The 27,545-nt window shown below is 44.6% G+C and overlaps 1 protein-coding gene across 1 annotated transcript in view; it reads right to left on the bottom strand.

Annotated features, from left to right (window-relative positions):
- Positions 1 to 302: 302 nt before the first annotated feature.
- The window catches only part of LOC132899062 (complement factor H-like), a 77,997-nt gene continuing 50,754 nt past the window's right edge, over positions 303 to 27,545 (bottom strand). The window contains exons 11-12 of the mRNA XM_060940703.1: positions 19,693 to 19,884; positions 303 to 493 (exon numbers count right to left, since the gene is read on the bottom strand). Coding sequence (XP_060796686.1) covers positions 303 to 493; positions 19,693 to 19,884 — 383 coding nt within the window. The remainder of the gene's footprint in view (positions 494 to 19,692; positions 19,885 to 27,545) is intronic.

Below are 27,545 nucleotides of genomic sequence, written 5' to 3'. Positions count from 1 at the left end.
TTTGCATGTTCTCCCTTTGCCTGTATGAATTTTCTCTGGGCACCCTGGTTTTCTCCCACATTCTGAAGACGTGCAGATTAGGTCAACTCTAAATTGCCCATAGGTGTGAAAGTGAGTGTGAATGGTTGTTTGTTTGGTAACCTTATGATAGACTGGTGACCTGTGCAAGGTGTACCCTGCCTCTTGCTTGAAGTCAGCTGGGATTGGCTCCAGCTTTCCCCACAGGTTTAGATGTTTGTTTGCTTGTTTTATTTATTTATTTATTTATTTATTTATGAAACAAAGATAGTTTGCTACTCACATTATATGCATCGTGGGTAATTCCATTCTTTTGCAGAACATGTGGCCTCGGACCCATTCTCAAATTGAAAGCCTTCTTTACACTTGTATGTTACTGTGCCACCTTCCTCATAGTATGCTTTCAGTTGTGCGCTCACTCTTGTTGCATTATTTATTTCTCGGTCAGGAGATGGGCATCTGTGTTTTTCACTCACTATAATAAACATCAAACAATCAACAAAGTTACATCTACAGTCAGCAAAATGTTAATCATGCTAATCAAATTATTAATTATTATTATTATTATTATTATTATTATTATTATTATTATTATTAATGTTGCAAGTGGCAATTTTTGAAACTAGCACCCTCAGTGTTCAGTTCCTGCCAAGATATATCGAATGATATAGAAACCACACATGAACATACTTATCAAGCTTTGTGATAATAGCTCAAGGCTAGTTTTGTGAAATGCCTGTTGAAAGCTGAATGGCCGAAAGTACCATGGTTTTAAATGTATTCAATGGTTATTAAAAATTAAGTTCCACGTTTGCAGATTGATGCAGCACACCAAATTTCAGCTCAACTGGATTTAATTGGCTATTTCAAATTAACTTCACCCTCTATTGATGGTCTCTGTGGCTCTGATGAGAAAGAGGCATGCTGGGACCCCTGGTCTCTTGTGGACATTCTTATCCCAGAGAGCCCAGGTTGCCAAGTTGCAAGGGGAATTTTCCTATGTAGTTTTGCTTCTAGTAGGTCAAACAAACCTCACAGAGCACCACATTGAGACTCTTCCAGGTGTGATTGTATGGAGCCACCCCTACTGTTTACTTGAACACAAGAAAAATGTAGTTCAGAAGAAACTGAGGCTATGCTTCGCATGGGAGTAATGAAGGACTCCCATAGTAATTGGAGCAATGCTGTGATTTTGTTTGCCCAAGTCTGACAGGTCAGTCTGGCTCTCATACCAATGACATGCACTGATGAATTGCTTGCTCAGTTAGATGCAACTCACTTTTACTCAAAACTGGATTTAGCCAAGGATTTTTAGTAGATTCCTTTGAATCAAATATCCAGAGAAAAACTGACTTTTCCACTTTGTTTGGGCTACAACAATTTATCATCCTTCTATTTGGTTTCTTTGGAGCCCCAGCAATATTTCAACATTTCATGGACAGAATACTCCACCCACACAGTGCATATGCCACTGCTTATTTACACGATTGTGGCCATAGGCAGTGGTCAAGTTATAAAATCAAACCAGGGGGAATGGTGAAATTTTTAGTTGCTTGTCAACCCATCGGTCGGTCCGTCGGTGGGAAACTGGTTTGCTTTTAGGAGGGTTTGTACACAACGTAGGTCTGTGGGCCTTGTTCATTTACCAGACATACAGTATTTTGTGCTGATAAAGTGTGTAGTACACACTGTGTACCCTTTTTATTGTTGTAAAAAAAATAATAATCCACTGGTATTTTACTGTAAAACATGCACAGTGTGGATGTCATGTGTCATATTTAGTCAGTCTCCTGGCTGACATATCTACCACATTCTCCATATTAGGGTGAAATGCAGATGACAAATTTGAAGTGTAACTTCATAGTCATGGTACTGTAGGCTCCTTTTAAATCGTTTGGTAAATAATTTATTAAAACCTCAGCAGACAATGTAAATGAACAACTGAATCTTTTCATATCAAGTCAATAGAATTTTTATTCAAAGCTGAACATTGGGAACATTGAGTTAAATACAGAGGTAGGTAGGTAACCAATAAGCTAAAACAAGCAACAGTAAATTGTAAATCAGACTAAACTTCCTAAAAGATGTTTGAGGCATTATGCATTTTTTTGTTTTTTTTTCCTTTTTGTTATTATTGTGTTTATTCTTATGAGTAATGCAAATTATACATGTCCATACCGGTTATTATTTTAATGGAAAGAAAAGTACTTATAATGTTATTTCTGATTTATTTATTATCTGAACGAGGATTTGAGCTTTGAAAAATGACCGGATTCTTTCTGTAACGTTGATTCCTGCTGTTATCTAGGTCATGTGACACCTTAACGTTGACGGTTACCAAGGAGCTGCCTTGGATACTTTGATACTTTGCTTCGATACATACCAGCACTTTGATACATACTGGATACAAGCTAGCAAAACGAGTTAAAAGCAGGCATCTTTGGAAAGTTTCTTTGGAAAGGGGAAAAGGCCCATTGAGGAGACAGAAGAAGAGCCTATGACAAAGAAAAAGAAAGCTGCAGACACTTTGTCGAGTCCTACACCAATCCTGCTCTGCCTTACATGTTGTGTAACATGTAATCTCTAATGAGGCAATGAAGCCTTCAAAACTGCTAGTGTCATTTATTTTAGTCTTCCTGTCTTGAATAACATTTTTTTGTTGCCTGAAGAATAACAAACGAACGTCCAGGCTGATTAAATTAATGGCCTTATACAAGAAATCAAAGCTAACATGAACCTGAGTAAGCTATCGATAGCTGGCTAGACTCCAAACTAACATTCATTACGATAGCTGTGTTGTTATCCGCCGCCCACAAATTAGGCTACATATCGGTAACTTTACAGCATGATAGTGGGCTCACAGAAAGTGTGACTGATATTCGTAACTCTTGACGTACCTCCTGAAATGTTTTTTCTTGCGATCTTAAATCCGAACATGCTTAGGTCTTGCTGTCCACTCCGCTTGGCCATGATGCTGCAATCCGCTGCTGTCACTGATGCCGAATGAAATAAAAAATAACGGAACCCCAACTGAATGTCACCTCCTCAAACACTTCGCTTGTGTGTGCCCTCTCTCACGGTAGCTTATTGTATGCTCAGTTTCAGCAAAGCTACATGGAATGGCATTTCTAATTCCAATGTTAAATAAAGTAATGTCCACATTTATTGATAAAATTGCTCAAGGGAAGGGAGGGGGGATGCCCGTTTTAGAGGGGGGATGATTTTGACCATTTTTTATTCTGGGGGGATGGCATCCCCCCCATCCCCCCTCAACTTGAGTACAGCACCTGCCTGTTTCAGTGTCCACTGTACTAGGGAGACAATACAGCTTGTTATTATTAAACATTATTTCTAACTCCATTTCCAGAAAAATTGGGATATTTTCCAAATTGCAATAAAACAAAAATCTGTGATTTGTTACTTCATGCAAACCTTTGTTTAACTGACAAATGTCAGGATGCATGCACTTACAGATGTATGTGCAGGGGAGAGTGGGGAATGCAGACTGGAAAACAAATCCAAAACGCAAGATGAAATCGAAGTCGAGGAACAGGCAGGGGTCAATCGATTGACAGACGGAGTAATAAGGGCTAGACTGAAGAGTAACAAGAATGAGACCATAACAAGGGTCAAGAAAACAAAAAGGCAGGCAGAATAACAAGGCTTGGTATGACAGATAAAACACGGACTGTTACTTCGCATCGAGTGAGTGTGGGAGAGGTGTTTATATAGTGTGGGTTGATTAACCAGGAAATGAGTGACAGGTGTAATTAATAGACAGGTGATAGAGGGTGCTGTGGTTCTTGGGCGTTCTGGTTCAGATTGGCCATGTTTGTAGTCTGACTGGAAGTGGTGCTCTTTATCGCATTACTGACAGGACCCCCCTGAGGAGCTCCCTCCAGGAGCTACATTCTTCCTAGGATGCCCTCTGTTTCTGGGTGTGGGCTTGTCGGGGTGTTGGTTGTAAAATTCTTGAGTAAGGAGAGGGTCTAGGATGTCCTTTGCTCCCACTCAGCTTTGCTCCTCTGGTCCATAGCCCTCCCAATCTACCAGGTACTCTCACTGACCTCTTCTACGTCTAGAGTCTAAGATCCAATTTACCTGGTAGATGGGTTGTCCTTCTGGGCCAGGAGATGGGTGATCAGGGGTGGGCATGTTCTCAGACAGGGGACCCTGGATGGAGGGTTTGAGGCAGGAGACATGGAAGGTGGGTGACAGACGACTGTGAGTTGGGAGCTCAAGTCTATAGGAAACCTGGTTGATGCGCCGGAGCACCTTGTACGGTCCGATTTAGTGTGCCTGTAATTTTTGGCATGTGTTGAGTTCCCTAAAGTCCCTGGTGGACACCCATACCCAATTGCCAGGAGAGTACTCGGGGTTGTTGCTCTGGTGCTTATCGGCATATTCCTTGTACTTGGCATTAACTGACGTGATGCATTGGTGAACTTCCTTCCAAATCGACTGGCTATGGGTGAACCACTCTTCCACAGCCCGTACCCATGCTGGAGAGTCGTTCCAAGGAAACAGGGGAGGTTGGTAGCTGAGCATACACTGGAAGGGTGTAAGTTGTGTGGCTGAGTGTTTGAGAGAGTTTTGCACGTATTCGGCCCATGGGTTGAATTGGGCCCAGTCCCCTTGGTTTCGCATGCAGAAGATTCTGAGGAAACATCCTATTTCTTGGTTGGCTCTCTCTACCTGGCCATTTGACTGGGGATGATATCCTGAAGTGAGGCTCACCAAGACCCCTAGCCACTCCATGAAACTGGTCCACAGATGAGAGATGAATTGAGGGCCATGGTTACTGAATATGTCTTCTGGGATGCCAAAGTATCGGAACACATGCTGGAACAATAATACAGCAGTCTGAAATGCTGTGGGTAGGCCAGATATGGGATGGGTCTCAGCACCTTGGAGAAGCAGTCAGTGATGACCAAAACAGTGGAGTTGCCTTGGGATGGTGGCAGGTCGGTGATGAAGTCGATTCCTAGGTAGGGCCATAGTCTTTGAGGCACAGGAAGAGGACATAGTTTGCCAGCTGGAGGACTTCAAGGGACCTTGGCTTGAGCGCATTCAATGTATGAAGAGATTAAACTCAGCACCAGTCTCCCACCCATACTTGTTTCTTTCACAGCAGTTGGTGGGCGCAATGGCTGTTGAGATGACTAGTGGCAGGAGAAGTGTGTGCCCATGTGATGAGTCTGCTCCTGAGATGTTTAGGAATGTACAGGCGGCCTGGTGGGCAGTTGACTGGAGGATTCTATGGTTGTGAGTCCCTTATCTCCTTGTTGAGGTCCCAAGTGATCGTCTGGATGAAGCATTCAGGTGTCAGCATGGAATGAGGTTCCTGGTCATGAAGAGAGAGGCCAAAGATGTGTGATAGGGCATCAGCCTTGGTGTTTTTGCTACCAGGATGATAGGATATCGTGAAGTTGAAATGGGTGAAGAACAGTGCCCACTGGGCTTGGGGTGGGTTCAGTCTCTTTGCCTTCTTGAGATACTCGAGGTTTTTATGATCTGTAAGAATGACAAAAGGGTGTGTGGCCTCCTCCAACCAGTGCCTCCATTCCTCTAAGGCGAGCTTGATGGCCAGTAGCTCTCGGTTCCTGACATCATAGTTTCTCTCTGCTAGAGTGAGCTTTTTGGAGAAGAATGCTACCGGGTGGAGTTTGGGCCTTTCATCTGAGCGCTGGGAAAGAACCCCTCCTACACCAATCTCGGAGGCATCCACTTTGACCATGAAAGGTCAGGTCGGGTCCAGATGCTGAAAGACAGGGGCTGTGGTGAAAGCCATTTTGAGCCTGTTGAAGGCCGCTTCAGCTGTGGGATTCCAGTGGAGGCATTTGGGTCCCTTCTTCAGGAGGGAGGTCAGGGGTGCTGCGAGGGTGCCGAGCCCTCTAATGAAATGATGATAAAAGTTTGCAAAGCCTACAAAACGTTGGCACTCCTTCACTGAGATGGGTACAGGCCAGGATGTGACTGCAGTTACCTTGGAGGGGTCCATGCTGACTCCCTCAGCACCAGTGTTGGGCAAGTTACTTCAAAACTGTTTTGCATTATTTATTACTTGTTACTGTCATTTTAAAGTAATTAGTTCCATTACAATATTACTGTATTTAAAATGTAAGGCATTACACTACTATTGCATTACTTTTAAGTTACTCTCACCAAAATAAATGGAAGTATGGATTTGGCAATCTAAATGTAGCTCAAGATGCTCAATTAGCTCATCACACATCCAGTGGAAGGTGATGTGGTGTCTGACTGAGCTAGGCTTATGGTTAAAAACACTAGAATATAATAGCCACAGTGATGGCTCATGGCACAATACAAAGAACAATCATCGCAAGAACAGACAAAAGGTGAAAGTCTGGCAAATTGTGATAGAAATACTGTAACTTTAGGCCTATTCATATTAACAACTGTATTGTATTGTAATGTCTAAAGATATGACAGGATACAAAATTAGCATTTCTATGCCTTTATTGTTTTCAAGTTTATAGCATTAAGCATAGTTTATGCTTCATAAAGAAAAAAGATTAGCCCTAAGGGATATGACTCCATTTCAGAAATTTAACAAAAATGAACATATTATGGCAAATCGTAGCCTACAATAAAACTGGCCTGAAAAAAACACACGAGCCTTTTAAATCACAGCTAGACAATGACTATTAGCTATATGAAGCTACCCAGTCACATTTCGAAAAACAGAATTAGAAATAACAAAATCAAAGTGCTTTTAATGATATTGAAGTGCTTAGGCATATTAGCCCTCGAAGGAAAGGCAGCTCACTCACTTTAGTCTGACTTCCAACCAGAAAAAAAACTCAGTTATACAGGACAAAAATGTAAACAAACTGTCAGCATATCTTCAACAACATACTCCGCCACAAGTCTCCTAACCTCTTGAGGCTGAAAGAGCATCTCAGAGCGGCAGAATGTTAATTCTGGCTGCTTTGTGATTTTATCGCCACTCTCATCCTCCGCTTGCTTCCTTGCTAACTTCATGTTACTATGGCACCTCTGTAAATGCTTAGTTAAATTACTGGTGCTATTTCGGGAAGTGGACAGTTCTTTAGGTTTAGCACACAAAGTGCATTTGACTACGATGTTCTTCACATCCTTATTTTTCACAAACTTAAAGTAATGGGCATATGCCCATCTGGAGAATGTGCTATCCGACGTTAGATCAGCTGCAGGTTCACTCATCTCTCTCTTCTGTCTGACTAGCCTAAAGGAAAAGGAAGTGAAACATTTTGCATGGACGTTTCACCTCTGCTGATCTCACGTGATTTTGGTGAATTTGTATGAAGGAAAAAAAAGCCCACCACTTCATTCCAGGTTAAAAATGCATTGTAAAGCGCGTTACTGACATTTGTACCGAGTAAAATATTACCAAATTTTTTTTCTGTAATGCCTTACATTACCACGTTACTGCAAAAAGCAGTGCATTACAGTAATTCGTTACTTTTGTAACGCATTATTCCCAACACTGCTCAGCACTGAGATCTTGCACATGTGAAATTCACACTTCTCAGCCTTGACATAAAGATGGTTCTTAGACAGGCGCTTGAGTACTGATTGATCATGGTGTGGCAGCGGGGGCATGGTCAAGCGTCGGTCTGTGACAGGAGGGTGGAGTCAGGGAAGGTAAGTGGCAGAATCATTACACCTGATGTCTGTTAATCTGTGTTTGTGTGTCTTCCCCAGTGACCGTGCCCTATATAAGGAGAGAGCAGAGGAAGGGAGCTCTCTCCCCAACCAGATGACTTTTTTTTGTTTTTGTGTGTGTGTGTGTGTGTGTGTGTGTGTGTGTGTGGCTAGGAGTATAAAAGCTGAAAAGCTAAATAAAAGTGTTTTGTTGGAACTCAGTTCTGGCCTGCCATACTTCTGTGCTCCACCCACCCGCTCTTATACTACAGTGGTGCTGAAACCCAGGACTGGAGCACAGAGGAGAATCACCCCATGGAGTCCTCCCACTTCGTGGACCTGATCCACGCCCTCGCCATGGCCCAACAGAGCCAGCACCAGGGTCTGATCGCCCTCCGAAAGGATCAAGAGCAAAGGTTTGAGGCCCTGGTGCTGGCGAAACAGGAAGATCATCAGGCATTCCGGCACCTCCTTGTGTCGGCGGGGTCCACCACCTCCACCACCGCAGGCCCTCCCCACCTCACCCTAATGAAGGTGGGCCTGCATGACGACCCCGAGGCCTTCCTAGCGCTCTTTGAGCAAGCAACAGAGGCCTGGGGCTGGCCGGTGGAACAGTGCATGGCGCGCCTCCTCCCCCTGCTAATGGGCGAGGCACAGCTGGCCGCGCTACAGCTCCCTGCCGACAGCCGGCTGGTCTACGCAGACCTGCGCTGGGCCGTCCTCCAGTGTGTGGGGCGCACCCCTGAACAACAACGCCAGCGCTTCCACGCTCTACGCCTGGAGGAGGTCGGCCAGCCATTCGCGTTAGGCCAGCAACTCCGGGACGCCTGCCGGCGGTGGCTGAGGGCTGACAACTGCGACACCAAGGGAATCGTCAATCTGGTGGTACTGGAGCAGTTCATTGCCCGGCTGCCTGAGGGGACCGTGGAGTGGGTCCAGTGCCATCTCCCGGCATTGCTGGATCAGGCCATCAAGCTGGCGGAGGACCGTTTGGCAGCTGTTCCAATGGCAGGACAGCATGTTTCCTCTTCTCCTCTCTCTCCCCCTCCCCTTCTGTTCCTCATCCTCACCCCGTTCCCCCACCGCGGAGGTGGGGGCTGGCTCCACCCCAGCCAGCCTATCATTTCCCGTTTCTGTGTCTGTCTCTCCCCCCCTCAGGTGAGTGAGCCCCAGAGCGCCGGTGCAGAGAGAGAGCCCGGGCTGGTTTGCTGGTGCTGTGGGGAGCCGGGGCACCTCCAGCATCAGTGCTCTGCAATGGAGATGGGCGTGGTGGTCCGGATCCCCGACGCGCCAGGAACTGCCCTCGATCAGGCTGGAGCGTATCGCATACCGGTGAGTGTCCAAGGGGATACGTATCAGGCTTTGGTGGACTCCGGCTGTAATCAGACCTCAATCCACCAAAGCCTGGTGCAAGACAAGGCATTGGGGGGAGCACAATTGGTGAAGGTGTTGTGTGTGCACGGGGATGTTAACAACTACCCTTTAGTGTTGGTCCACATTCTATTTCGAGGGGAGAAATCTAGTGTAAAGGCGGCAGTTAATCCTCGCCTTACTCACTCGATAATTTTGGGGACTGATTGGCTGGGATTTCGGGAATTAATGACTCATTTAGTGAAGAGTGGGTCCTGCTGTAGTTCAGCAGGGGGAAGTCCCGGTGTGGCATTGGCAGGAACAGCTGTCACAGAGCCATCTACATCATCCCCGCATCAAAGTGAGGAGCTGCAGGCTCCTCCTACCTCTCTTGGGGAATCCCTTGTGGATTTCCCGTTAGAGCAGTTGCGAGACAAGACTCTGCGGCATGCGTTTGACCAAGTGAGAGTAATCGATGGTCAACCGCTTCAGCCAAACGCCACCCTGTCCTTCCCCTATTTCTCTATTATGAAGGATGGGTTATACCAAGTGATGCAGGACACTCAGACTAAGGAGCCGATTATGCAACTTTTGATCCCAAAGAGCCACCGGGAATTGGTATTCCAGGTGGCTCACTTTAATCCCATGGCTGGACACTTGGGGCAGGATAAGACACTAGCCCGAATAATGGCCCAGTTCTATTGGCCAGGGATTTGCGGTGATGTCCGTAGGTGTTGTATGGCGTGCTGTGAATGCCAGTTAGTAAATCCAGCTGCCATTCCAAAAGCGCCTTTGCGCCCTCTGCCATTAATCGAGACCCCGTTCGAAAGAGTTGGGATGGATCTCGTCGGGCCATTAGATCAGTCAACACGAGGGTATCACTTTATTTTAGTTCTGGTGGACTATGCAACGTGATACCCAGAAGCAGTGCCTCTTCGCAGTATCTCAGCATGTAGTATTGTGGAAGCACTCTTCCACATCATCTCCCGAGTTGGAATCCCCAAAGAGATTCTGACTGATCAAGGCACTTCATTTATGTCACGCATACTGCGCGAACTGTATGGGTTACTGGGAATTAAGCCAATCCGCACCAGCGTTTATCACCCACAAACAGACGGTTTAGTCGAACGGTTCAATTGCACCCTTAAGAACATAATTAAAAAGTTTGTATGCAAGGATGCATGTAATTGGGATAAATGGCTCGAACCCCTGTTATTCGCAGTGTGAGAGGTCCCACAAGCCTCCACGGGGTTCTCCCCATTCAAATTATTATATGGGCGTAAGCTACACGGCATCCTAGATGTACTGTGGGAAAATTGGGAGGAGGGACCTTCATCGAGCAAAAATGAAATCCAATACGTTATCGATCTGCGAGCAAAACTCCACACACTCACACACCTAACCCAGGGGAATTTACGGCAGGCCCAAGAATGTCAAATCCACCTGTACAACAGGGGTACGTGCCTTAGGGAGTTCGCACCGGGAGATAAAGTACTCGTACTGTTGCCTACGTTGAGCTCCAAATTGATTGCCAAGTGGCAAGGACCCTTTGAGGTCACACGGCGAGTCGGGGACGTTGACTATGAGGTGAGGCAGATGGACAGGGGCAGGGTGCTACAGATTTACCACCTCAATCTGCTCAAATCCTGGAATGAGGAGGTTCCCATGGTGTTGGTGTCAGTGGTTCTGGAGAAGGCGGAGCTGGGGCCGGAGGTTCAAACTGGAACATTGACATCGCGTACCTCTCCGGTCCCCTGTGGAGACCACCTCTCCCCGACCCAACTCACAGAGGTTGCCCAGTTGCAGACCAAATTTTCGGACGTGTTCTCGCCCCTGCCTGGCCGCACCTGCCTCATAGAACACCACATTGAGACGCCCCTGAGGGTGGTAGTGTGCAGCCGCTCTTAAAGGCTGCCCGAACACAAGAAAAAGGTGGTTTGGGAAGAACTCAAGGCCATGCTCGAAATGGGCATCGTAAAGGTGTCCCACAGTGACTGAAGCAACCCGGTGGTCTTGGTTCCCAAGGCCGACGGGTCGGTCCGGTTCTGTGGGGACTATAGAAAAGTCAATGCGGTGTCTAAATTCTATGCATATCCAATGCCTCGTATTGACAAGTTGCTGGATCGACTAGGCACGGCTCACTTCGACACTGGATTTGACAAAAGGCTATTGGTAGATCCCCTTGACTCCACTATCCCGAGAAAAAACGGCCTTTTCCACACCATTTGGCTTGGACCAATTTGTCACACTTCCTTTTGGGTTGTTTGGGGTGCCCGCTATGTTCCAGCAGCTTATGGACAAGGTCCTCCACCCCCACGCCACCTATGCGGCCGCATACTTGGATGACATCATAATCTATAGTAATGACTGGCCGCGGCACCTGAAACACCTGAGGGCCGTCCTTGGGCTGCTGAGGCGAGCGGGCCTCACAGCAACCCGAAGAAGTGTGCGATTGGGCGGGTGGAAGTACAGTATCTGGCCTTCCACTTGGGCAATGGGCAGGTGCGTCCCCAAATTAATAAGACAGCAGCGATTGCAGCCTGCCTGAGGCCCAAGACCAAAAAGGGAGTGAGACAGTTCCTGGGGCTGGCTGGCTACTATCGTAGGTTTATACCTAATTATTTGGACATCACCAGCCCGCTGACTGATCTCACTAAAAAGGGGGCACTAGATCTGTTCCAGTGAACGGAGCAATGCCAGCGGGCTTTCTCTGAGGTGAAGACTGCATTGTGCGGGGAGCCACTGTTACACTCCCCTGACTTTTCTCTCCCCTTTATGTTGCAGATGGATGCCTCGGACAGAGGGCTGGGGGCTGTTCTGTCCCAGGAGGTGGAGAAGGAGGACCGCCCCATGCTCTATATCAGCAGGAAGCTGTCGGTGCGTGAGGGGCACTACAGCACCATAGAGAAGGAGTGCCTGGTGATCAAGTGGGTGGTCCTCGCCCTCCGCTACTACCTCCTGGGACGCCCTTTCACCCTCTGTTCGAACCACAAGCCCCTCCAGTGTCTCCACTGCATGAAGGATGCCAACTTGTGGATCACCCATTGGTATCTGGCACTCCAGCCCTTTAATTTCAAGGTGATCCACAGGCTGGGGGTGCAGATGGTCGTGGTGGACTTCCTCTTCCGGCAAGGGGGGGGGAGTCAGCTGCAGGCCGGACGGCTGCCCGGCCTGAGTTGGGTGGTGGGGGTATGTGGCAGTGGGGACGTGGTCAAGTGGCGGTCTGTGACATGAGGGCGGAGTCAGGGAAGGTAAGTGGCAGAATCACAACACCTGATGTCTGTTAATCTGTGTTTGTGTCTTCCCCAGTGACTGCGCCCTATATAAGGAGAGAGAGAGAGCAGAGAAAGGGAGCTCTCTCCCCAACCAGATGACTTGTGTGAGTGTGTGTGTGTGTGTGTGTGTGTGTGTGTATGGCTGGGAGTATAAAAGATGAAAAGCTAAATAAAAGAGTTTTGTTGGAACTCCGTTCTGGCCTGCCGTACTTCTGTGCTCCACTCACCCGCTTTTATACTAAACATGGTTAAGATGACTCTCTTCATCAGGGGAGTAGATCAGGATGTCATCGATGTAAGTTATGATATACCTCTCTAATATGTCTTGCAGCACGTCGCTAATGAGGCACTGGAACATGCTTGGCGCCGAAGAGAGGCCATAAGGCATGACCCGGTACTCAAAATGGCCGGAGCTGGTACTGAAGGTGGTCTTCCACTCGTCACCCTCATGGATGCAGAGCAGGTTGTAGGCACTACGTAGATCAAGCTTGGAGAAGATCATGGTACTGCGGAGCTGTTCCAACAAGGAGACCACAAGTGGAAGTGGATACGGATTTCACTGATATCCGATTGAGTCCTCGAAAGTCTATACATGGATGAAGTCCACCCTCTCTCTTCTCCACAAAAAAGAATCCTGCTGACGCTGGTGAAGTGGACGGGTGTATGTACCCCTGCTTGAGGGCCTCCTTTATGTACTCTTCCATAGCTGCTTGTTCATTCTGGGACAGAGGGTAAATGCGGCTGCGTGGGAGAGAAGTACCAGTCAGGAGGTTGATGGCACAATCGTATGGACAATGTGGGGGTAGGCCACATGCTTTGCCCTTGCTGAAGACCTCCCCTAGGTCCAGGTAGCATGCAGGGATCCCTTCCAGGGAGTCAGGGTGAGGACTCTCTATGGAGGTGGAGGAAAGATTTAACTGAGAACATCAGAGGCAGTTCTGGAAACATGTCAGGGACCACTGGAGAATCTCCTTGGTCTGCCAAGAGATGAGTGGGTCATGAAGCTGTAGCCATGGATAGCCCAGGATGATGTCGTGATGCTTGGTAGCTGTGAGATTTGTTCAGAGTGGAGAGCTCCCACATGAATATGCATGGGAGCAGTCCAGGAGGTGACAAGGCCCTTCCCTATGGGGCCTCCATCGATGGACCGGATGCTGAGTGGGCTCTGCAGTGAGTTTGTGGGCAGATTGAACCTCTGGATGACTGAGCTGGCAATGAAGTTTCCCTGTGCCTCTGAGTCGATAAATGCAGACAGCACGTGGGTAGAGGAAGACAGTTTCAGTAATACTGGAAGCTTAAAAGACTGAGCTCTTAGTGATCTCATGGGACTCACTGAATCAGCCTTGGTCTCCTCGGAGCTGGTGCATGGCGGGTGGACTGGACACTGGATGACAGGGTGACTGGAGCTCCCACAATAGAAGCACAAGCCCTCCTTCTTTCTCCAATCTCGTTCGTTATGTTTCAGGTGAGCATGAGAAACTTCCATGGGAGAGGGAGAATCAGAGGTCATGGCAGGGTTGGCTTCCTCCCGGAGGGATGGGTGGCTGGATAGCAGATGGTCTAGCCAAATGGTGAGATCAATGAGAACGTCCAGAGTGAGATGTTCATCGCGGCATGCTAGTTCACTCAATACTGAGGGGTGAGGTCCTTGGCGAAACACCGCCTTTAATGCTGGCTCATTCCATCCACTGGTGGCTGCAAGAGTCCGGAAATCTAGGGCATAATTGGCGACTCTCCTTGAACCTTGGGTGATGGTGAGTAGGCTCTCGGCAACTTCAATTCCTTCCAGTTTGTGATCAAATACACGCTTGAATAACTCCAGAAAACTGTTGTAGGAGGTGGTGTGTTTGCCTCTGCTCTTCCACACTGTGCTGGCCCATTGTAGCACTTTGCTGGTTAAAAGCAAAAGAAATCCAGCAATCTTGCATTCATCAGAGATGTGTGGGAGAAGTATATGGAGCACTGAAGCAGAAACCTCTTGCAGCTGAGCGCATCCCCAGCATACTTCTTGGAAATGGGAGCATGGGACTTGGAGGAGCTTTGGGGTGCATTAGGAGGGCCTGCAGCATCATCGCAGCGAGCTGAGCCATCTTGCTGTTGAGATTGGCGAGCATCTGCTGATGTTCTCCTAATGCCGCTTTTCCACTACCAACGCGGCTGAGTTGGGCTGAGCCGTGCCATGCTGAGTTGGGCTGAGTCGAGCTGAGTGGGGCTGCTGGAGTTGCATTTCGACTACAACCACGCTGAACCATGCTGGCTGGAAGTGGGTGGACACATTGGGTGGAGTTAGCGAAAGTGGGTGGACATCAGGTGATGTCGTTAGGCAGCGCAAACAGTGACATCAGTGACCTTTTAAGTGGTAGTCTCACGACCCGGATAGTAAACAATAAACATGGAGGACATGGTGTCGTTAGTGTTGCTGGTCTTGGTGCTGTGGCTTGTTGTCACCGACAACGCCAACAGATACTGGCAAGAGCGTATAGATGAGGCAAGGCACATAAGGCTTCATAATTCTCGTAATTCGTAATTCTCCTTCTTCCGGGTTTACGGTGTTTACAGATCCCAGCGTGCTTGCGGGATCGTGTGTGGGCATGTGAGGACACGCCTCCTCACCAATCAGTGCACAGGGGAGTGTCTTCTCACGCCCCTAGCCTCACTCAGCTCAGTTTGGCTCGCTTCAGCCCCACTCCAAAACCGTGCGAGTTTTGGGGGCTGAGCAGGGCTGAAGCGAGCTGAGTCGTGCTGTTCTTAGATAGTCGAAACGCGAGCCGTGTCGGGCTGAAGTGAGCTGAAGTGAGCTGAAAAAGGGTAGTGGAAAAGGGCCATATGAGGCACCCTTGAGCGAACAAAGCAGTCTGCCGCACCTCCTCTGCTGCATCCATATGCGGCGAAGTATCCTGTTAGGATGCAGGCACTTACAGATGTATGTGCAGGGGAGAGTGGGGAACGCAGGCTTGCAAACAAATCCAAAATGCTAGATGAAATCGAAGTCGAGGGACAGGCAGGGGTCGATCAATCGACAGACAGAGTAATAAGGGCTAGACTGAAGAGTAACGAGAATGAGACAATAACAAGGGTTGAGAACACGATAAGGCAGGCAGAATAACAAGACTTGGTATGACAGGTAAGACACTGAATGATACTTCGCATCAAGTGAGTGTGGGAGAGGTGTTTATACAATGTGGGCTGATTAACCAGGAAATGAGTAACAGGTGTAATTAATAGACAGGCGATAGAGGATGCTGTGGTTCTTGGGTGTTGTAGTTCAGATCGGCCATGTTTATAGTCTGACTGGAAGTGGCGCACTCCATTGTGTTACTGACAACAAAAGTACAAAGAAAAGATTTCAATAGTTTTTCTGATCAACTTAATTGTATTTTGAAAATAAATAAATAAATGCGCGCAAAGTTGTAAGTTGATGCCTGGAACACACTCAAAAAAAAAAACTTGGGACAAAGGCAGAGTAAGAGTGAAATGTTTATAGGATATTCAAATAACATCATTTTGGAAGATTCCACAATAAGCAGGTTAATTGGTAACATGATTGGGTATAAAAGGAGCATGCTCCAAAGGCTCAAATTTTTCAAGCAAGGATGGATCGTGGCTCACCCGTTTGTGCCAAAATTCATGAGCGCATTGTTGGTCAATTCAAAAAGAACATTTTTCAACACAAGATTACAGAGTATTTTGGCCTTTCAAAATCTACAGTATGTAATATTGTGAAAAGATTCAGGGACTTTGGAGACATCTCAGTGCATAAAGGGCAAGGTCAGAAACCACTGTTAAATATGCGTAACCTTTGAGGCCTCAGGTGGCACTGCCTGAGAATCCATCATGCTAATATGACAAATATAGCCACATGGTCTCAGGAGTACTTCAGAAAACCATTGTCACTTAACCCACTCCATCACTATATCCAGAAATGCAACCTGAAACTGTATTACACAAGGAGGAAGCCATTCATCAATTGTATGCAGAAACATCATCAAGTTCTCTGGGCCTGAACTCATCTCAGATGCATTGAAAGATGGAAACATGCTGTGGTCAGATGAGTCCACATTCAGCTTGTTTTTGAGGAAACTGGACATTGAGTTTTCACTGCCAAAGGTGAACGTGACCATCCAGTTTGTTAACAGAGAAAGGTGAAAAAGCCAGCATCTGTGATGGTATGGGCATGCATCAGTACCCAAGGAATGGGTGCGTTGCATGTGTGTGAATGTACCATTGATAAATGGGAGCATAGATTAGGGATAAAATTAGCTCATATTTTAAGTCGTTCAAATTCTGTAAAGCTGCTTTGTGACAATGTTTACTGTTAAAAGCATTATACAAATAAACTTGACTTGATATATTGGGATTTTAGAGAGACATTCATCAAGGCAACATCTCTTCCCGGGAAGGCCATACTTATTTCAGCAGGACAATGCCAGCCTTCATTCTGCATGGGTTTTGTAGACACGGAGTATGTGTGCTCTGTACTCGAGTTGAGGGGGGATGGGGGGATGCCATCCCCCCTGGAATAAAAAATGGTCAAAATCATCTCCCCTCTAAAACGGGCATCCCCCCTCCCTTCCCTTGAGCAATTTTATCAATAAATGTGGACATTACTTCTATTTAACATTGGAATTAGAAATGCCATGCCACATAGCTTTGCTGAAACTGAGCATACAATAAGCTACCACGAGAAAAGGCACACGCAAGCGAAGCATTTGAGGAGGTGACATTCAGTTGGGATTCTGTTATTTTTTATTTCATTCGGCGTCAGTGACAGCAGTGGATTGCAGCATCATGGCCAAGCGGAGTGGACAGCAAGACCTAAGCAAGTTCGGATTTAAGATTGCAAGAAAAAACATTTCAGGAGGTAAGTCAAGAGTTACGAATATCAGTCACACTTTCTGTGAGCCCACTATCATGCTGTAAACTATCACTATCTGATAGTGATATCACTATCACTATCAAATATAGGCTACTGATATGTAGCCTAATTTGTGGGCAGCGGATAATAACACAGCTATCGTAATGAATGTTAGTTTGGAGTCTAACCAGCTATCGATAGCTTACTCAGGTTCATGTTAGCTTTGATTTCTTGTATAAGGCCTTTAATTTAATCAGCCTGGACATTCTTTTGTTATTCTTCAGGCAACAAAAAGTGTTATTCAAGACCGGAAGGCTAAAATAAATGACACTAGCAGTTTTGAAGGCTTCATTGCCTCATTAGAGAGCCGGTCACAACATGTAAGGCAGAGCAGGATTGGTGTAAGACTCAACAAAGTGTCTGCTAAAATGCAGCTTTCTTTTTCTTCGTCATAGGCTCTTCTTCTGTCTCCTCAATGGGCCTTTTCCCCTTTCCAAAGAAACTTTCCAAAGATGCCTGCTTTTAACTCATTTTGCTAGCTTGTATCCAGTATGTATCAAAGTGCTGGTATGTATCAAAGCAAAGTATCAAAGTATCCAAGGCAGCTCCTTGGTAACCGTCAACGTTAAGGTGTCACGTGACCTAGATAACAGCGGGAATCAATGTTACTGAAAGAATCTGGTCATTTTTCAAAGCTCAAATCCTCGTTCAGATAATACATAAATCAGAAATAACATTATAATTATATTTAATTAAATTATCTTATCCACTGCTCTTTATTTCAGATGACAGTCAGCAGCAACTGCAACACAGCGCGACAGGAGCTGGAGGGGACCGGAGTGTGAGACAATACAGGAGCAGGAGCAAGCAGGAGAACCAACAGCTGAAGAGCTGAAGATTTACAATTTACTGTTGCTTGTTTTAGCTTATTGGTTACCTACCTACCTCTGTATTTAACTCAGTGTTCCCAATGTTCAGCTTTGAATAAAAATTCTATTGACTTGATATGAAAAGATTCAGTTGTTCATTTACATTGCCTGCTGAGGTTTTAATAAATAATTTACCAAACGATTTAAAAGGAGCCTACCATGACTATGAAGTTACACTTCAAATTTGTCATCTGCATTTCACCCTAATATGGAGAATGTGGTAGGTATGTCAGCCAGGAGACTGACTAAATATGACACATGACATCCACACTGTGCATGTTTTACAGTAAAATACCAGTGTATTATGTTTTTTACAACAATAAAAAGGGTACACAGTGTGTACTACACACTTTATCAGCACAAAATACTGTATGTCTGATAAATGAACAAGGTCCACAGACCTACGTTGTGTGCAAACCCTCCTAAAAGCAAACCAGCTTCCCACCGACGAACCGACCGATGGGTCGACACGCAACTAAAAATTTCACCATCCCCCCGGTTTGATTTTACAACTCGACCACTGTGTGTGCTTGACTGGCTTGCTACCAGTCTCCTAATGAGAGTGTATGGTGCATCATGAAGAGAAGAATAAGACAACGGTGACCACAGATTGTTGAACAGCTGAAGGCTTGTATCAAGCAAGAATGGACACAAATTCCAATTTCAAAACTGCAATAATTAGTATCCTCAGACCCCATATGATTTAAAAAGTGTTATTAAAAGGAAAGGTGATGTAATATAATGGTAATGCCTCAACATCCAGGAAAGGCCTAGCCTTTTTGGAGCAACGATGGGCTGAAGATCTCCAGTTTGTCAACAATTGTATTTTATTCTTACAATTGTTGCAAGAATTTATTTTGAAAAAACAATGTCATGAGGTAAAAAAAATCAAAATGTGCTGCTGTGTTGTGTTGAATACAGTATAGGACAAAGTGTATTTAAAAATCATTGTTTGCAGTTTTAATTTCAAATTTCAACATATTGTTCCAAATTTTTCTGATTGGGCATTGTATAATAAAGCCATGTACATTTGTTTTGTTTAGTTAATAGCTAGCTAAACTTCAAATTTTCAAAGGTCTTGAAGTATCACTAAAGATTATTAAATTTTAGACAGTAAATTAACAGTGTTGGTGTTGAGTGAGATGAATGGTGTGGCTCCAATGCCAAAGCACAGTGCTGGGGTACTAGTAAGAATATTAAGAGTTATATTTTTGGTTTGTTTGTTTGTTTGTTTGCTTGCTTGCTGGGTGGCATGGTGGTGCAGTGATTAGCACTATTGCCTTACAGCAAGAAGGTTCTAGGTTTGAACCTGTATGGAGTTTGCATGTTCTCTCTTTGCCTGTATGAATTTTCTCTGGGCACCCTGGTTTTCTCCCACATTCTGAAGATGTGCTGATTAGGTCAACTCTAAATTGCCCATAGGTGTGAAGGTGAATGTGAATGGTTGTTTGTTTGGTAACCTTATGATATATTGGTGACGTGCAAGGTGTACCCTGCCTCTTGCTTGAAGTCAGCTGGGATTGGCTCCAGCTTTCCCCACAGGTTTAGATGTTTGTTTGCTTGTTTTATTTATTTATTTATTTTCTTATTTATTAAACAAAGATAGTTTGCTACTCACATTGTATGCACCGTGGGTAATTCCATTCTTCTGCAGAACATGTGGCCTCGGACCCACTCTCAAATTGAAAGCCTTCTTTACACTTGTATGTTACTGTGCCACCTTCCTCATAGTATGCTTTCAGTTGTGCGCTCACTCTTGTTGCATTATTTATTTCTCGGTCAGGAGATGGGCATCTGTGTTTTTCACCCACTATAATAAACATCAAACAATCAACAAAGTTACATCTACAGTCAGCAAAATGTTAATCATGCTAAACAAATTATTATTATTATTATTATTATTAATAATGTTGCAAGTGGCAATTTTTGAAACTAGCACCCTCAGTGTTCAGTTCCTGCCAAGATATATAGAATGATAAAGAAACCACACATGAACATACTTATCAAGCTTTGTGATAATAGCTCAAGGCTAGTTTTGTGAAATGCCTGTTGAAAGCTGAATGGCCGAAAGTACCATGGTTTTAAATGGTTATTAAAAATTAAGTTCCAAGTTTGCAGATTGATGCAGCACACCAAATTTCAGCTCAATTGGATTTAATTGGCTATTTCAACTTAACTGCACTCTCTATTGATGGTCTCTGTGGCTCTGATGAGAAAGAGGTGTGCTGGGACCCCTGGTCTCTTGTGGACATTCTTATCCCAGAGAGCCCAGGTTGCCAAGTTGCAAGGGGAATTTTCCTATGTAGTTTTGCTTCTAGTAGGTCAAACAAACCTCACAGAGCACCACATTGAGACTCTTCCAGATGTGATTTTATGCAGCCACCCCTATTGTTTACTTGAACACAAGAAAAATGTAGTTCAGAAGAAATTGAGGCTATGCTTCGCATGGGAGTAATGAAGGACTTCCATAGTAATTGGAGCAATGCTGTGATTTTGTTTGCCCAAGTCTGACGGGTCAGTCTGGTTCTCATACCAATGACATGCACTGATGAATTGCTTGCTCAGGTAGATGCAACTCACTTTTACTCAAAACTGGATTCAGCCAAGGATTTTTAGTAGATTCCTTTGAATCAAATATCCAGAGAAAAACTGACTTTTCCACTTTGTTTAGGCTACAACAATTTATCGTCCTTCCATTTGGTTTCTTGGGAGCCCCAGCAATATTTCAACATTTCATGGACAGAATACTCCACCCACACAGTGCATATGCCACTGCTTATTTACACGATTGTGGCCATAGGAGTGTGATCGAGTGGCGGCTGTGAGCAGAAAGGAGGCAGGTTGAACTGGCAGGTAACCCATGATGACTTTAACCTATGCTTAATTATGTTATTTACATACAGTACCAGACAAAAGTTTAGATACATCTTCTAACTCAATGTTTTTTCTTTATTTTTATTAATTACCAGTGTGATGACCCCTTGTGGTGTCATCTTCAAGTGTGCTTCCCAGATGGTGTCATCTGGGGGAATTATGTTCATGACCTGTCCTTCCCATGTAGGTAATTAGTGGCAACTTGGTACACCTGGGCCCAGTGTACTGAGTTTGGTAAACGCCATCTTCAGATTCATTCTTTTGCTGGCTAGTGCTCTGACTTGACTGCTTTTCTTTCTCTCTCTTCCCTTCTCTCCTTTGCAGGTGCTCTGTTGTTTGTTTGGTTATGTTACTTTAGTTTATTCCTTATATTTTGCACCATACAACACTGGCACACACATTTCTCACTCATCCACACCCTACACCACTGACTTCTCTGATTATTCATTTCATGTTGTTTAAAATATAATTTGGCTTCTTGATTTTGCTTAATTTGGATTAATAAAATACTTTTGTTAAATGTCTATGGTGGTGCATCTCCCTTGTGGCCGTTGAGCCAGGTCGTAACAAATGGGGGCTTGTCCGTGTTTTGTATTAACAAACAGGAGCTTTTCTAGTATGGTTAATTTGGTAAAAGTTTGTTTTGTGCTTCACGTAGCGCACCTGTTGTGATTGTGTAGCTCCGGTAGCTAATTAGTAACGTTAGTTCAGTGTTGTGCTGTGTTTGGGCTGCAGGGCTTTTCTCTTTCCTGACTTAGCTGTAGTGTTGGGAGACATATTATATTTTTGTTGGAAGCACTGACTGACCTGGTGTTGGATTGTTCGTTGCCACGCAGAAGGTAAGAGTTGCTGTTTGTTCTTGTACAGGGATTTCCCCATTAGGTCTAGTGGTATTTCCCCACTTCCCCACTTGGGTTGCACCCGTTAATTGTTTTCTTAGTATTTTGTTCTCGTGGTTTGTGCCAGCGTCTTCAGATAGCTGTCTCAGGGGCACATCCGTGTGACTTGCTGGGATTGCAAGTCGCTTTACTGGTCCACTGGTTTTTCATGCATAAATACCCACCACAATCCACATGAAGACTTGGGATGAGTATATAGTTAGTTTTGTGGTGGTAGTTAGGGGAAAATTCTCTGGCGGGTATTACTTTGTATTCTGGTCAGTAACATTAATTTGGTAAAGTATGGCTTCCTTGTTTGATTGTTGTGATGCGCCTATAGAGGCATTTGTGAATGGCTGTGAGAAGGTGCAGTTGTTGGGAATTGTGAACCATTATGAAGTGGAAGTTTCGGGTGAGACATGTAGAGATGAAATTGAAACAATTGTTTTGGCGCATCTGTTTTCGGGAGGCATGTTGTAGAGGAGTTGGTCTGGTGCATCCATGGCAGAGTCTGTGCACTTGCTAGTGCCCACTCTGCCAGTTGTGCAGGCTGCATTGAGTTTTGAGCAGCAGAAGGAGTTATTGGCTGTGCAGTATGAGCAAGAGGGAGTGTGACTTAAACTGGAGTTGGAGAGTAGGGAGTTTGGTTCTGTTACTTTAGTTTGTTACCCAAGTTTGGTGATTGGGTTGCGCATGCGCATTCTGTGCTATGCACTTCCTGGTTCCCGAGTTGTTTGCGACAAGTCTTTTTTCCGCAAGTGTTGGTGTTAATAACTAATATTTTTTTATTTTTCTACTATCCTCTTCATTTTTTATAGTACTTTCCCTTTTGTTTTTGTACTTTTCACTTTCTTTTTTTCTGTTTTTTTCTCTCTTTTTTCGGAAGAATGCCAAGACCGGAAGCTTTTTTTTTTTCTCCTCCTGTGTAAAGACCACAAGCAGAGGCCATCCACATCGGATCTGCTTTAATATCAACAGATCTTCGATTAAGGTATGTGAATCCTTTCATCATGGCACACTTTCAGCCTATTCAGTGTGCTAAGTGCAGGATGTTTAGTCATTCTTCCTCTGTCGCTAGCGATAGCTTTATTTGTGATAAATGCAGATTAGTTAGCTCTCTGACAGAGAAAATTATAGTGTTAGAAGCATGTATCCAGGCTTTAGAGAAGGTCAGTGAGAAGGAGAACAGTGTAGTTTCTGTAGGGGAAAGTCTGGATGCCCTAGGTGGAGTTAGTCATCCCCCAACTCCGGCATTAGAGCCCTTACAGTGGGATGAATGGGTGACGACTTGGCTACCGCTGAGGCTCGCCCACGGGAGCACCACTCCTCTCCGCATCATGTGTCGAACAGGTTTGCTCTCCTTCGTGATGCACCCACTGAGAAACCTGAAAGAGCTCTGGTTATAGGGGACTCTATCATATGGCATATGAAATTAGCTCAGCCTTTAGGCGCACCAGCAGCTTTAGTCAGGTGTATACCGAGAGCCAGGGTGCTGGACATAGCAGGTAATCTTAGGGTCCTAGGCAAGCACAGGTTCTCAAAGATAGTTATCCATGCAGGAGCTAAAGATATATGCCTTCATCAATCTGGGGTTACTAAGAGTAACTTTGTAGAGGTGTTTAAATTAGCGAAGGCAATGTCCGATGCTGTAGTATGCTCTGGCCCCATGGCCATGTAGCTTACAGCAGGTTATGGTTGCTGAACTGCTGGTTGTCCAGGTGGTGCTCTGAAAACAGTGTGGGCTTTATAGATAATTGGGCTAATTTTGAGGGCACTGCTGGCCTGTTAGGGCAGGACGGTATCCATCCCATTCGGGAAGGTGCTGCTCTCATTTCCTGCAGCATAGGTCAAAGTCTTAGAACAGGCCTAGTTAATTTCTGATAGCCCAGAACCAAGGCCAGGTAACAGACGAACAGGCTAAACTGACTGTCTGCTAGCTGCACGGAGTCATCACTCAGGGTCCACTACATTGAGAGACTGTGTCTGTTCCCCGAGCTCAACAAAAAAAAGTAGAAATATTCAGAGTTTTTGTTCCAGTAGCCTAATCAATATAAAATTAGATCATACTGACTGTACAGCTGCTGCCAGCACCTTTGATCTAAAGGTGGGGGTATTAAATATTAGATCTCTTACATCTAAAACGCTAATAGTTAATGAACTTATTACTGATCAGGAGTTTAATGTACTTTGTTTAACTGAAAACTGAAACATGGATTAAGCCCAATGAATGAATTTTTTATATATATATATATATATATATATAATTAAATGAAGCGAGTGCTCCTGGATACAGTTATATACACCAGCCTCATCTAACTGGCAGAGGAGGACGCGTCCAGGTTATTTACAGCGCCCTCCACAATTATTGGCACCCCTCATTAAGACATGTTAAAAGCCTTAAAATAAATTCTATTTTTATTGCAGAAACATAATCTCACACTGAAAACTGTAGAAAAATGTAACCTTTAACTCAAGTGAATTTAAAAAAAATCCCTGACTAAGAAATAATTATTTTTCATAAAATCACCTGTTCCACAATTATTGGCACCCATAATTCCTAGAAAATAAATGTAACTTAAGCATTTCTGTCATTTCTACTGTAGTTTATAAAGTTGATCAGAGTATCTAGGAATTATCTTTAATTAGTAATTCATCACATCCTGTTTCCCTGGGGTATAAATATGATGTGACACAGAGGCCTATTTCTCTTATCCACTCCTCAACATGGGAAAGACAAGAGAACACACCATTCAAGTAAGGCAGATGTGTTTCAACCTTCATAAGTCAGGCAATGGCAACAAGAAAATAGCCACTCACCTGCACCTGCCCATATCTATAGTCAGAGGAATCATCAAGAAGTTTAAAACAACTGGAACAGTGGCAAACAAGCCTGGACGAGGATGCAAGTTTATCTTGCCACCATGCACAGTGAGGAGGATGGTAAGACAAGTAAAAAGTTCTCCAAAGCTCACTGTTAGATAATTGCATCAAAGAGTAGCATCTTGGGGTCATAAAGTCTCCATAACAACCATCAGGTGCTATCTACATGCCAACAAGCTGTTTGGGAGGCATGCATGGAAAAAGCCTTTTCTCACTTACAACCATAAATGTAAACATCTGGAATTCGCTAAGCGGTACTGGGACTTCAAGTGAGACTGTGTGCTTTGCTCAGATGAGACCAAGATAGAGCTTTCTGGCAACAAATACTCTAATGCTGCTTTTCCACTACCAATGCGGCTGAGTTGGGCTGAGCCATGCCGTGCTGAGTTGGGCTGAGTCGAGCTGAGTGGGGCTGCTGGAGTTGCATTTCGACTACAACCGCGCTGAACTGTGCTGGCTGGAAGTGGGTGGACACATTGGGTGGAGTTAGCGAAAGTGGGTGGACGTCACGTGATGTCGTTAGGCGGCGCAAACAGTGACATCAGTGATCTTTTAAGCGGTAGTCTCACGACCCGGAGAGTAAACAATAAACATGGAGGACATGGTGTTGTTAGTGTTGCTGGTCTTGGTGCTGTGGCTTGTTGTCACCGACAACGCCAAGAGATACTGGCAAGAGTGCATAGATGAGGCGAGGCACATAAGGCTTCAGAAATTCTCGTAATTCGTAATTCTTCTTCTTCCAGGTTTACGGTGTTTACAGATCCCAGCGTGCTCGCAGGGCATGTGTGGGCGTGTGAGGACACTCCTCCTCACCAATCAGTACACAGGGGAGTGTCTCCTCAAGCCCCTAGCCCCACTCGGCTCGGTTTGGCTCGCTTCAGCCCCACTCCAAAACCGTGTGAGTTTTGGGTGCTAAGCAGGGCTGAAGCGAGCTGAGTCGTGCTGCTCTGAGGTAGTCAAAACGCGAGCCGTGTCAGGCTGAAGTGAGCTGAAGTGAGCTGAAAAAGGGTAGTGGAAAAGGGCCATAATACATCACAAAAGATGAGTATGCGGAAAAGCACCTCATGCCCACTGTGAAGTATGGGAGAGGATCAGTGATGCTGTGGGCCTGTTTCTCTTCCAAAGGCCCCAGGCACCTTGTTAGGGTGCATCCATCATGAACACTTTGAAATACCAGGACATTTTAAATCAAAATCTGGTGGCCTCTGCCCAAAAGCTGAAGATGGGTCATCATTGGGTCTTTCAGCAAGATAATGACCCAAAACATGTGGCCAAATCTACACAAAAATGGTTCACCAGACACAAAATCAAGCTCTTCCCATGGCCATCTCAGTCCCCAGACCTCAACCCAATTGAAAACCTGTGGGGTGAGCTGAAGAGGAGAGTGCATAGGAGAGGACCCAGGACTTTGGACGATTTAGAGAGATTGTGCAAAGAGGAATGGTTGAAGATCCCTCTCTCTGTATTCTCCCATCTTGTGAAATGTTATCGGAGAAGATTAAGTGCTGTCTTGTTGGCAAAAGGGGGTTGTACAAAGTATTAACATCAGGGGGCACACATGATTTCATGTAAAATAATTATTTCTTAATGTGGGACTTTTTTTTCCCACTTGAATTAAAGGTTGGATTTTTCTCTTTTTGCATTGTTGTCCTATATTATTTCAAAAAAATGAATTTATTAGAAGCCCAAGAACACATCTTAACGAGGGGTGCCAATAATTGTGGAGGGTGCTGTATAATGATTATCTAGGTGTAATACACAAACCTAGTTATAAATTTAATACATTTGAAATTATTCATACTCATATAATGTATGTAGCCTCGAAAAATAGGTCTACCCTGTTAATTCCATTACTCATTATTTACAGGCCCCCGGGGCCATATTCTGAGTTTCTTTCTGAATTTTCAGATTTTATCTCAGATCTAGTTATTTCCTTAGACAAAGCTTTAGTTGTCGGAGATTTTAATATTCACTTCGATAACCCAGAAGACCCTTTGAAAACAGCATTTGTGTCCATTTTAGATTCAGTAGGGATTAATCAGAATGTCATAGAATCAAACCACAATGGTGGTCACACCCTCGATCTAATACTAACATTCAGGTTAAACATAGAACATATAGTCATACTTCCACAGTCTAAAGTTCTCAGATCATTATCTCATCTCATTCAAAATATGTCTGAGTAATAATATATGCACCTCACCACGCTACTGTATTAAACGTACATTCACATCAACTACTGCACAGAGCTTTATAAATGATCTCCCAGAGTTATCAACTTTGATTTGGTCACTGTCAGCCCCTGCAGAACTTGATCAGGCAACTGAATGCTTAGAGTCAACGTTCCACCATACTTTAGATAATGTAGCTCCTCTTAAAAGGAAAATAGTCAGAGACAAAAAATTAGCACCCTGGTATAATGATGACACTCGCACATTAAAACAGACCACTCGAAAATTGGAATGTAAATGGCGTCAAACAAAATTGGTAGTGTTCAAATTAGCATGGAAGGAGAGCTTCCTAAAGTATAGAAAAGCTCTTAGTGCTGCTAGATCAACATGGTTCTCCTCCCTAATAGAAGATAACAAAAATAATCCTAGATTCCTATTTAATACTGTAGCAAAATTAACCAGGAATAAGTCCACTATAGACACATGCACACCTGCAGTATGTAGTAGCAACGACGTCATAATTTTTTTTTTAATGACAGAATTGAGAATACCCGAGAAAAAATTCAAACTACTAATTTAAGGTCAAACAATGTAAGTGACCCTGTAGTTAACAATATCTCTTCTCATTATCTCATCTCATCTCATTATCTCTAGCCACTTTATCCTTC

The sequence above is a fragment of the Neoarius graeffei genome, chromosome 15, assembly GCF_027579695.1.
Source record: "Neoarius graeffei isolate fNeoGra1 chromosome 15, fNeoGra1.pri, whole genome shotgun sequence".
Classification (NCBI taxonomy): Eukaryota; Metazoa; Chordata; class Actinopteri; order Siluriformes; family Ariidae; genus Neoarius; species Neoarius graeffei.
Note: the sequence above shows the minus strand (reverse complement) of the source record. Positions and strands in the feature narration are given on the sequence as shown.